This window comes from Aythya fuligula, chromosome 2, assembly GCF_009819795.1.
Source record: "Aythya fuligula isolate bAytFul2 chromosome 2, bAytFul2.pri, whole genome shotgun sequence".
NCBI classification, from domain to species: domain Eukaryota; kingdom Metazoa; phylum Chordata; class Aves; order Anseriformes; family Anatidae; genus Aythya; species Aythya fuligula.
Genome location: NC_045560.1, coordinates 8,172,542 through 8,185,149, shown reverse-complemented (window position 1 = coordinate 8,185,149; position 12,608 = coordinate 8,172,542). Strand labels below are relative to the sequence as shown.

Sequence of the window (12,608 nt, the reverse complement as noted above, 5' to 3'; positions counted from 1 at the left end):
TTTATTTGTTTTTTTATTCTACTTTTATATAAATATATATATATATATTCATCCACCTTTAAATGACATTTTTAAAGACCATTGAGGAAATCAGTTTAACTTAGCTTCCTCAAGGGTTTTTATTGCATGTGTTTTTTCAAATTCTCTGAAATTTTTCTCAAATATCAAATTAGCCTGAATGCTTAATGCTTAATGTCTCTAGAAAAAAATTTGCAAAGATGCACCTTATCTGCAAAATAATAAACACCCAATCAAAAGCTGCAATGACAAGTCTGATCAAATAACATGCATGCAGCAGGACATTTTTTCCGCAAACACCAAAATTATCTGCTTGTAATTTATGTTTTAGTATTGTAATCTTTCTAATAGACTAATGCATTGTTCACTCACCCTCCATAATTTTTTTAATCTCTTCACTCTGGACAATTTGGATTTGTTCATCTCTGATGCCTGCAGGTCAAATATTTATCCTATGTGGCTGTAAATATTTCTACAACCAGTCGGGTGCCTAAAACAGTAGAGTGATAGATATTCTTGAAAACAGAGTCACTCCCTGGCTTTTAATGCTGCTTCCAATAACCACACAGTTCACAGCTCAGCATAAAGTAACCAATAGCTGAACATGACATTAAAAAAAAAAAAAAAAAAAAAAAAAAAAAAAAAAAAACCTCCTTTGAGATCATAGAGCAAGAAGGTTTGATCCATCCAATACTTGATTTAGGTCAGTGAAAAAAATAAATAAATAAATAAAAAATTATTATGTCAGCCTTCTGACTTTAAGAAGACTTGTGAGCTGACAGCCATGACACTTTTAAGAACTGTTATGATGAGTCTTTACAAAGGGATTGTTTTAATCCTATTAAAAAAAAAAAAAAAAAAAAAAAAGCTATTTAAAATATATGGAAATCACATGATATTACAAAACTGTCTGCAATATGCTGCAAGGTAATGGTGATGAGAAATGTTTTCTACTTTATTTTTGTGGTTTCCTAAGGATATGAAATTTATATAATGATGTGAAAGTGCATATTTGTCATTCTTCACAAATTATTTTTAAAAATTTATTCCTTTTTCAAAACAAAACCAACCAAACAAACAAACAAAACACAACAAAACACAACAAAACACCAACTATGTATGATAGAAGGTACAAAGATGTTAAGTTTTAAATTTCTTGAAAATCAATGGATGATTCAGGAGATTGTACTATCTCTTAAGGGAAATGAAGCTGTGAGAGAATCCACAGCAAGTCCCAACCACGGAAAAATTTGATCACAGTTCATGTTATCCACAGGCTGCTGAAAGGAGCCATTTGGTTTTATTTTTCATGCATATAGGCTTCTTTCATTCCCTTTTATAATATTAGAAAAGGGAAAAGAAAGCAGAAAGTGTGTGAAATATATCTCTGGTAAAAGAGAAAAAAAATAAATATATATTTTAAGTCCATTTGTGGGATGAGAAAATAACATTGTTAGACAAACTATGATTTCCTATGGGTGGTTACTGCTTCAGAGCTGACTTCCCCACCGGCTCATTGCTGTGGTGAGCAATGAGACATCTTTCCAGATGTGACTATGCAGAGGACACCTTTTTTTACGTGTCACCTCTAATGGAAAGCCAGGTAGTGTCTGGAAGCCAGGTGTCTGGAAGGAAGTCATACAATATAGATACTGTAAAAGGATTTTGTTTCTGAGAGTCAGAATACACGGTGGCTTTCTCCACATGAGTAAAGGGGTCACCACCTCTTTCCCATGTGATTTTTGTTACTTTTCTTATCACATTATGCTTCCCTAGATTCTTATCTTGATTTGTAAATCTTTATCGTGCTAGTATTGCTGAAATCTTATCTTCCCATCTTGTGGTGTACTCTTGATCAAATTACACTTCATAGAAGGCCACGTTTGATATTACCGGTCAGTATTGATGCAGCCCTTATGAAACTTGCCCTTTCTTTCTCTACAAGAAAAGATATAGACAGAAGTGCTGCAGGTCTGAAGCTACAAGCTTTTACTTGTGCAATGTCTGATTACTTACGTTGTAGAGGAAAATCATAGAATCCTTATGGAGATGCGCATTGACCAGCAAATTCAAGACTTGACTTGCTTTCTAGTGGTCGTGAGAGCAAACCAAGAGCAGTTCCATGCAATTTTCAGAGGTGACAAACTGGCCCAAGGTATCTATTTGATCATTTTGTTCTCATATTTGATGTCAAAGTCCTAACATTTTTTCATAAGGAGCATTCTCACTGATTTTAATGGAGGTAGAATCTGACCTGTTTAATAAAGAATAAAAGTGAGCCTAGTCTTTTTTATAGAAAAGAACTAATTACACCTCCTTAGATTTTCTATAAGCACCTCATTCCCCCTTAGTAATTTGATTTTTTTTTAATTATTTAACATTATTCTAAATTTTAAGTTTTCAGAACTAATTTTCAGGCATTCTGACAGGCCTCTTAATCTGCCTATTATTGAAAATAGAGGTAAGAATACTCCAAATCCCTTAATGTTTATTATTAGTTAAATTTGTTTATGATTAGTTAGACCTAAGAAAACAACTAGAAACTCTTCTTGATCTTGTGTGGTATAAGCACTGAGGCAACAGCACTTTCAGTTAAGCTAAATGAAGACAAGTGATGATATAGGAAAAAAACAACAACAACAACAACAAAACAACATAGTAATTGTAGGTGAAGTTAAGGTGCAGTTGTATGACTTCTGCTTGTATCTATGTCTCTGAACAAATCGACTGGCAGCTCAATGCTAGCTAACATGTGGATGCACAGTAAGAGCTGGGTCAGTATCAGTGCCTTTCTCTTCTTCCCTGTCTTGCTTCTGTACCACTAGACACCTGGAGCAGAAGTATCATATTAGACTCTAGCATGATATCAAAATAATATATACCTCAAATAAATTGAATTATTCCTTTAACTGATTCCTCTAAGATCTAGGAGATTTGGCCTCATATTTCTTTGTCCTCAAAAGACTGACAGAAACTTCTGGTTTTTACACACTCTAATGAGTGAAATTGTTCAGGCATGCTTGGTGTGCTCAGGGCATATAAATAACATTGTATGTCCAGGCCAGGATCAAGCTAAATGTGACTCTACCTTGTGGTTTAATGTTATGGTTGGAAGACAGGAAAATAATTATTTCTAAATTAAATCCATTTCAGAATCATTCAAAACGCTTTCACCAATTTATGGTCTTCTCACATTGTAATTTGCTGAAAAGTGGCTTTCAGCACATTCTTACCACGATTTCAGGATAAAATCCTAAATCATATATAAACTAGAGTATTTCACTCTCTACACTCTTTACGCTCACATCTTTTCCCTAGATCTAAAAAGCCTGAAACCCACAAATATCAAATCACTGACATTTTCAAGGTATCTCCACAAAGGTAAGTGAAGTGGAAGAGGTCAGAATAGAGCCCAGATCTTGCTTACCACATCACTCTCAGTCTCCCCTCTCCTTTGCATAAACTCTGACTTCAAAATAAGCCTCCTTAGAGCAAGTATAAAGCATCAATCTAATCACTGTCGTCTCTTCATTCAAGTAGAGAACTTTTCCTGCCTGACTGTCACTTTGTAAAAAGCAGTCAGATGAAGAAAAGGACAGACAGAAGACAGAGACTATGGGTAACCAAAAAGTCATATTGACCTTTTGTAAAAAGACAATAGAATACTTCTGATATGAAAACTGTGCCTCACTATAAATTCTTCTCAAATTCTCACAGATCTTTCTTCAGTATTAATTTTCTCTATTTGACTACCTTGGTGGGTTACACATTAATATACTCTTTGTGCTATTTAGGAATAATTGCTTCTTTGGGTTTTGCTGCTTTGCTTCCAGTAAGGAAAGATGCTGAGCTTTTATCCAGTAATTTAGTTAAACATAATGGAGTAAAATCATCCCAGAATATTTACTGCAACCTCAAATTCTCACCTCAGGTGCATTTACTGAGAGATATAGCACTGCATGGGTGTTCCTGTAAGTATAATCAGGTTCCTACAACAGATCTCAAATTAACAGAAGAGGAAAAAGGTTTGATTGTACCAATCAATCACAAGATTATGAACCACCACTGTGGAAGGCAGTCAAAAAAGAAATCTGAAATGCAAGGAGTTATTGGGAAAGTCTTTACTTTCTAGTAAAGACTGAGAAGTATTAGTAGGAAACTGCAAAGCACTGCTGACACCTCATTTAGGATAAGGGGTACAATTTTGGTCACTTGTATTCAAGAGAAAACAAAATCATAACAGATGAAAATAATGGCTGGAGGATGACTGAAAGAATGGATAACCTGTAATATGAGAATAACTAGAGGAGGATAATTAATGTAAGGCTAAGAAGGGATATGACTGCCATCTATAAATACACTGGGGAAGGAAGCAGGAATGGGGAAGAAGAGCTATTTAAACCCAAGGTCAACACCAATTCAGGACAGATGCATATAAACAAGAAAGAACAAATGTAAGCTAAAATTCATAAGATGGTTTCTAACTAACTAACTCTAGAGTACCTTCCTAATCAGAATAGAAAGGAAAAATGTTACATGATTCTAAGACCATTGTTGGGTAGCTTATCAGTGGGACTGGACAACAGAGTGCCTGCAATACGAGGGGAACAAACTACCTAGAAATGCTGCTAATAATTTCCTACTCCTCTAAGTAGCTGACAAATATGAAGTTGTGGCAGCTGGTTCAGGATAGTTTATTTCTACCACTGGGGAAATTTCTCGAAAGAAATGCTGGTGGCAAAGTGTATGGCAAAGTACTAGCAGACTATCACAGCACAAGCAAAAGATCCACAAAAGTCTTATTTCTAAAAAGCTCATGATCTCCCACCTTACACTCTCACCTGACAGAGAGATACCCTGGCCACAGGGCTCTCTAGGAGATGTGAGCACATCTCTTTACAAGCTGGAGCTGATGCTCAGCTGTGCTGTGAGCATGAGCTATGACCCTCTGCTTCTCTGACAAGCTTACACTGCCCTGTGAAGTGGCTTCAGGCCTGCTCTAACATTTGTTACCTACCTATGGAAGCCCATGGGTCCTCATGGCACCAGAGTGTTACCTGCTCATCAGGTCACGATCTGACCATATGCCTACTCTGGGCATCAACCAGAGCAGCCAAGTGCAAGTTCAGAGCTGCCCTATTTCAGGGCTGTACTAAAGGACAACACTGCTGAAACCTTACCTTCCTCCAAAATTAGACATTTCCTCACAAGTATACTAGATGTCCACAAAGCATTTAAACTGCAACATACATCTGAGTTTGAACTTTGCCTTCAAAGTTAACTCAGCTCACTTTTCAGCTAGTTGGCTCCAAAGCTCAAGGCACTCTTAGTTCACAGATGTGGCAACACACAAAGCTTGTCCATTATCAAGATGAAATATACCTTTCCTATCTGAGGGGTTATAATAATAACTACACTTTCATTTTAAGGCTCTCTATCAGCCTTTAAATCTTTTCATGGATTCCATGGTTTTTGAAAATATCCCATCATTATTAACAAGAGGATTTGGGGGAACAACATTATTTCTCTGTCAGCTGACAGAATCAATATCTGCACAAGACCATGATGACACCAACAGTAGGAGATGAAGAATATTCTGACAAGCAAAGTAAAGTAACCATTAAAAAACTTAAAAAGGCCTCAGAGAGGAAAGGATGGAAACCTGCAGTCCTGTTTTCTCATGAAATTTGCATGGGTTCAAAGAGCAGAATCACACACTAACACCACTCAGAACATGAACTGACTCTGGAAATGAGCATGTTAACTAGAGCCACAGCCCAAACCAGAGAGCAGAGAAGTGAGAAGCTGAAACTGTGGAGAAAAAGAAATAATAATAATAATAATAACAATAACAATAACAACAATAATAATAATTTAAAAATAATGAATCGTTGCAACAAGAGGAGCATCTTCCAGAGGTGAAAGGAGGAAACAAAACACCCAACGGTTCATTTTATTTCATGAAGGACCTGTAAAGGATGAGACTTGGAAGTGCCTTATTATAGCTCAACACTGTGATGAAAAAGGGTGCAGACACAATGCTACAGTGACAAGAAAATGCTGGACTCAGCTCTGCCCAGAAAGAGTTGTGGCTCATGGACAGAAGTCTGGAGAGATTTTTTTTTCCCACCTGGACATCCTCCTTTATCCCTCCAGCTTGAGAAGCTCAATGTTGTCCCCAAAGACAAGAGCTTTTGGTCCAAACACAGAAAACTGATTTGCTCTATCCTTCCCCTCTTACCAGGACAGATTGTCCTGTTTGTCACCGACAGCTCTGGTTTTATTACATGCTGATTTCATTACATGAAACAGGACTTTGCATGGCAACATACACTTCTTTGCAGCAGTGAGAAGAACAACATGCCCATTGCCTACCCTTCTTATACTTGCTTTTTCCAAGTGGGATGGTGCCACATGAACTACAAAGATGGCTGAACTCATGTTCACTTTACTTAAGAGACAAAACCAGAAGACACTTTTATTAATGTTACTACTTCATACATGAAGCATGCTGCAACATGGTGCCTCCCTGGTTGTGTCAACACAATTCCTTATGGGGTCATGGTGTGACATGGCTCTGAAAATTCTTGTTTTTTACCAGGTTATTTTCGAGGCAGCTCAGTTTGCTTCTCAGCACATTGATCTGGTTCAGAGCATGGTTATGTTGGCAGGCTGAGGACAAGCAGCCCCCTTCACTGGCAATACCCTCCAGCCCTTCATGCTGGGAGCCATGGCCAACCCCTGAACCTGCCCCCTGCTCCCTGAAAACACCAACCATCACTGAGTGAGAATCAGTGCTTTGCAGCAAAAAAGCACTCAGGAGAAGCCACACTGCAACAATGTGAATGTACTGAAATCATTACTGGGAGGAGACAATGCATATTTAATGGTCACTACTATTTGCATATATATTAACTGAAATGAGTGCTTCAGCCACAACTGTTCATTGTGCTAGAGAAATATGAAAGGGAAAAAAAAAGTCCTTCCTCGTGTATAAATGTGCAGAGAGGCAGGCAAAGAGCCGTTGCAAAAAGTAGCACATATGGCTTAGTTATTCAAAGCTGCACTCAGTGGATGATTTCCAGTATGCAGGAGATGTGGAAGAGAAGCCTTGAAAGCAGCACAGGTGGAACAAAGTATTCCATGGCAGCCTGGCATCACTGATATCTGTTGTGAAATAGCCTATTTCTTACAGAATTTATTTTTTTTTTGCAAACTGTGCCTTAATTAAACTCAGCTACAAAGATTTTCTCCAGTATGAGGCATTTAATAAGGTCTCCTTCCCTGCATTACATATGTTCTGCATTTCAGCTTATCTAAAAGCTCTTGAACTCAACAGGTTTGAGAGGAAAAAGCAATATTCTCACAACTCCACCAGTGCACTTAGACCACAATATCCAATATACCCACTGCCTTTATGAGATTTAGTCCCAAGCATCAAAAGTTCATATTTAAGGTAATTAGTCACTAATTAGGTTTTTGGCTTTGTTTTCTAAATGAACCACCTGAAAACTTCCAACATCTTCCTTGTGATCATTTTACAGCAATAGCTACTCCTGATTTGTGCCACTGGGTTCACTGAAGAGTTAGTCCCAGCTCTATCACCAGCATCAGCAGCAGAAGTGCTATGTGACACTGTTCCATTCAGTACCCCAATGTCTTGAACTTCTGGACTGCAGAAAGGACCAGGAGGAGCTACAGAGAATGAGGACTCTGGGCCCTACCTCCTGCTTTGAGAGACAGATGGCTAAATTCTTCTTGCTTGGGAGCAAGAGATCTAGGAAACTGAGCAGGAGAGACAAGTGGATGGACAGAAACACAAAGGAGGGCAAGCCTCATCTATCCTGAAACTACATCAAGACACCAAATTGAGTACGTATTATCAAATATGTATAAGCAACAAACCTGGGGCCTAGGGGGAGATGCATTTGTTGTCTGAGTTAACAGAGCTCTCTGGGCATCTCATATTTCCAGGTACCCACCATTTAGGACTGCCCAGGTGAGCAGTAGTTTCCAAAACAAGGAGTTCCAGGGCTGTGTTTCACTGAGTGTTCACTGCTCAGTTAAGAGCGGGAATCAGGACGCTGTATACCTGTTCTACATGTGACAAAAGTTATATGTAACAACAACAACAACAACACGTTATATAACTTATATAACTATATAGTTATATATAACTTATATATATTATATATATAACATATATAATATATATAAGTTATATATTATATTATTATATTATATTATATATAACTTATATATGTTATATATAACTATATAGTTATATAAGTTATATATAAAAAAGAAATTATATAACAAAAGTTATATGTACCAAAATAGTTCGACATATAACAAAATACAATGTATTACCTTCCATCTTGTTATAAGAAAGTTCTGGCTCTCTCAAATTAAAAATAAAATAAAATCTTACCAAGTAGGAGTAGAGAGAGTAACTATTCCTGTTGGATATTTGTCAACTCTACTTTAGAGAACTCCACTGATGGAGACCTGATAACTGTCCTAGGCAATCTAGTCTAGTCTTTACAGCTAGAAAGCTAATTTTTCAATCTTGTTACTCTGTGCCATACCTACTCAAGACTAGAGATAGTTTTTTTCCTCTTTGCAATTACTCTTTTGATAAATAAAAACTGCCACTGTGTCCTTCTGAGGGAAAGGAATTAAACAATACCTGTTTTTACACTTCATCAATTAGTTTTCCATCCATGGTGGAAAACTAATTCTCAGAACTAATCATATGTTCTTATAAAGGCAGTTTCAATTTCTTTCCCTTATCGGGTAAAGCTTTCTACATAGTATGTAGAAATGTGTATGGTATGCTGCTCTTTGTGGGAGTGTATTTTGTCTTTCTACTTTATGTTGTTGTCTGACATTGATTAGTGATACAACATTGTGCCTTGCAGCTTTCAGCTTTTGTTTATACACCCAGTGTAGACTTGGAATGTTAGGAACAGTAATGGTCTTCCAGTTCTGGTTTTACTTCTATCAGATTTGCTGAAACACCTGATGTCAATTCGTCCCTGACCACAAGAGACAAAGATTTATAAAATGAAAGATAATCAACAAAATAAACTTAAAGAAAATACATGTGTAAATGCATGTGTAAAACTATCTAGTTCCTACCTCTAATAAAATAACCTGTGGTTTAAATAATGACAAAAATAAATTAAAAAAAAATACAGAAATATAAAGCAATTAGGACAAACATAGATGTAGTGACTTTGGGAGACACTAGACTTGAAGGCAGGAAACATTAGGTACAGCCAGAAGTTGTACAACCATCCCCTCTTGCTTAAAGAACAAACTCTACAAGGGAAATAGCAGCCCAGTCACTGTCTCTGTTCAGAGTTTTTATCTGAAGTCTCCACCAACGCGACAAATTAATGTCAATCCAGAGGGCATTTTGTGTGATCCACCATTAGTGATGCAATCAACCCATTTCATGGCCAACTACTGCTAACACATTTTGATCATTATGAAGATGGATCATTCTGAGCTGCTAGTTAGAAGTAAAAAGCTCCTTATCCCACTCCCATAATCATCTAGACTCTGTTAGAAGTAATTTCTGCCCAGGTCATAAGGCAGACTAAAGAGAGGGGCAGACTGAAATATGGCCCCAAGTGCCTTAACTATTTTAGATCTTAATTCTTTAAACCCTCTTATCATTCTAAAAATATTAGCTTTGCCACCAAAGATTGGACTCATTTAGCAAAACACAGACATCTGCCCTCTAGAGATCTCCATCTGAGCTAGTCACCCTGAACTCCTTTTGCAGTTGATAGAGAGCAAGTTAGTGGACTATATCCTAAACCAGACATCTAAACCCAGTCAGAAGAGTCATGACCTGTGCCAGTCAAGATTCATGACGAACAAGTGATGGTATTGCTCTTTTGATTATAAATAAAGCCTAGGGTGACTAAATTAGGTTTTCATCTGTCTTAGCCTGATTAAAACTAATTCTACCTTCAAGGGTCTCCTGAGCAATTTTTCACCTCTCATAAATTTGATGTGTTGCAAGCATCGCATATTTTTTGCACTTAAGAAAACAGGAGTTGTGTGTGGATCTGGATTCACGTGTGCATGTGAGCTCAGGAGAAATGATAAATGTGCACATGGATGGATATAACGGATACTGATATTCCCCTGGGAAGTGCTTTTCCTTGCTCTGTTTGCTAGAAAAGCAGAGATGCTGGCAGGCTCCCTCTGTCACTAGACTCCTTAGCAGCTGCCCAATGACCAAGTTGGTAGTTGGTAAGGGCATTAGTGGTACTCTCTAAATGTTTAATATTTCATTCCTCCCTTGAAGCATCTGGTGTAAGTCACTTCTGGAAACAGAGCTCTGGACCAGATGGAACATTATTCTATGACATTTGGATCTGGTAATTCCGATGTTAATTTTTATGACAGTTTAGATGGGCATTGGTCACAGAGCCCAAACTGAGCCTCTTCTATTGTAGGAAATGGACACCCATCTCCCCCTTCCCTTATGACTGGGAAAGTTTTTGTTTTTGTTTTTAATAAAGGGAGATTTTCAGAACACGGTACCTGGAAAGAAAGAAGGAGCATTGCACATTTCATGAGTGAAGAGCTGGCTCCCACTGCTCCTTCAGAGACACAGTGAAAAGGGGAATATTTTCCAGGGTTGTTATCTGCAGATTTGGCAGATGTCTTTTAAACTCTTTATGAACTTAAGTACTGAATGTTATGTAACAGTAAATGCAGTGTTTAGTAGTATTACAGTCAACGTCGTACAGATGCCTGAAGGTTCCCTGATGAATCCCAGTTGCACTGGCTGGTACACAGAGGGATACAGAAAAAAAGAAGACTATACTATAACAAGCAATAAAGCTACATTTTTATTTTATTTTATTTTTTGAAACAATTGGTAATTCTAAGCATAGAAAAAATTCCCAAGGTCCAATACAAATGATCATAGAGGGAACCAATTTTTGCTATGTTTCTGAAGATCAGGCTTCTTTCCATGTTGACCTTATGAATAAAGACATCCTAAACTATCAGGCATCACTGAAACGTCACTCTGCAGTCCCAGTCTGCTCTGAACTGCAGAACATAGCCAGAAGGTTAGGCTTTGCCCCCACTGAAGGACAGTTTGATTGAATATCAAGGTCAGCTATATACAATACCAGGCAGAAAATTTTATAGCCACATCATTTTCTCTAATTAAACCTCCAGCTTCTATTTAGGTGTTATGCTGGTTTTTGCTTATACATCCTTATGATGCCAAGCTGTGTAAAATTGTATGGGTCATATAATCTTTTCATTGTTCAGTTCTTACATTAACATACTGATACTAAATGACATGAAACACAAATATGTCGTGACTGAAGTACAGTACTTAGATGTGAGTCCTTGCAGGCATTTTAGAGATTAGCAGTATAACTAATTATTAGTTCCTCTAAATATCTGGATCTGGCTAAAGAACATAATCATATAAAACTGAATCATTAGTCTCTGGCAAACTGCCTCAGTTTCTGTTAGAACAGGCTGGTACAATTTGATAAATTGAATGATTTTTTTTTTTTTTTTAATAACATAGGAAAGTAGATAATTTTCCCCTGTTAATTGTTATAAACTGAATAAAGCCAGAAAACATCCAATAGACATATATTTGCTGTTTTGTCAGTTAAATTACTGCAGGATTCCTTGTTCTTGTATGGCCTTTTAAAATATATACAATGATGGCGCTCAGAGGTGGATAGGAAAACATATATATATATTTATATATATATATATATTTATTTTTTTTTCTTTGGGCTGTTTCTGTTCCCTTAAGTTGCAGTGATGGAATATCAAAGTGGTGACTGTGCCTATGAGTTTCATAGGGTTCCACCAGTGGGGACATACTTGCCACTGATGGCATTTCCTGCATGGACATTCTCAGGGGTGGGTTTGGACCAGTGAGGCAATGCACTGAGTGGAGAGGACACCAAGATGCTTTGATATCAGTGATATCAGACACGAAGCCATCCCTCCCATTGGAGGTCGCAGTACAGCAGAGCACTTTGGAGCAACCCAAGGCCAATGCCAGCCTCACATCTGACACATGCAGCCCAGAGAAGCTAAGCTTTATGGGCAAAAGACTCCTGACACCTCTGTACACCTTAAGAAAGAGGAGTTCATAGCTCAGAGAGCTCAGGCAGAACATACCATCCTGCTGAAAGAGCTCTTTTTCAGCTCATCCTGCACATCTGTGTGGCCTCTCTTCTGGAAGAGGCATTTTCCAGACTTGTTTTTCTGCCTTACAATAGAAACTGTTTGGCCTGAACACAGTCTTGTGAGAGTGCATCTGTGCAGGCAGTCCTGAGCAAGGGAATGGCATCCAAGAGACTGTTTATCTCACAAATGTCACTTGTAGAATTTTTTTGGTGTTACCTGAATAGCAAAGTGTCTAATTTGTACTTAATTGAATATTTTGACTGCATTTTTCACACAAAGAATTAAAGTAGCAGGAGATATATGCCTAGATCAATACAGTCTCATGCAGCAGGTTCAGAGTCTCCATAACAAGCCCCCAAATCAGTGATTCTATCAGTGAAAGTGTCTGCACCCAT

At 37.5% G+C, this 12,608-nt stretch overlaps 1 protein-coding gene across 5 annotated transcripts in view; it reads right to left on the bottom strand.

Annotated features, from left to right (window-relative positions):
- DPP6 (dipeptidyl peptidase like 6) overlaps positions 1 to 12,608 on the bottom strand; it is a 551,222-nt gene that overhangs the window by 316,230 nt on the left and 222,384 nt on the right. Inside the window, exon 1 of one of the 5 annotated variants that reach the window (XM_032181654.1) lies at positions 391 to 555. The exons of the other annotated variants lie outside the window; for them this stretch is intronic. Within the exon in view, the coding sequence (XP_032037545.1) occupies positions 391 to 441 (51 nt within the window). The 5' untranslated portion in view covers positions 442 to 555. Of the gene's footprint in view, positions 1 to 390; positions 556 to 12,608 lie in introns of those variants that run through there. 5 annotated transcript variants of the gene reach the window in all.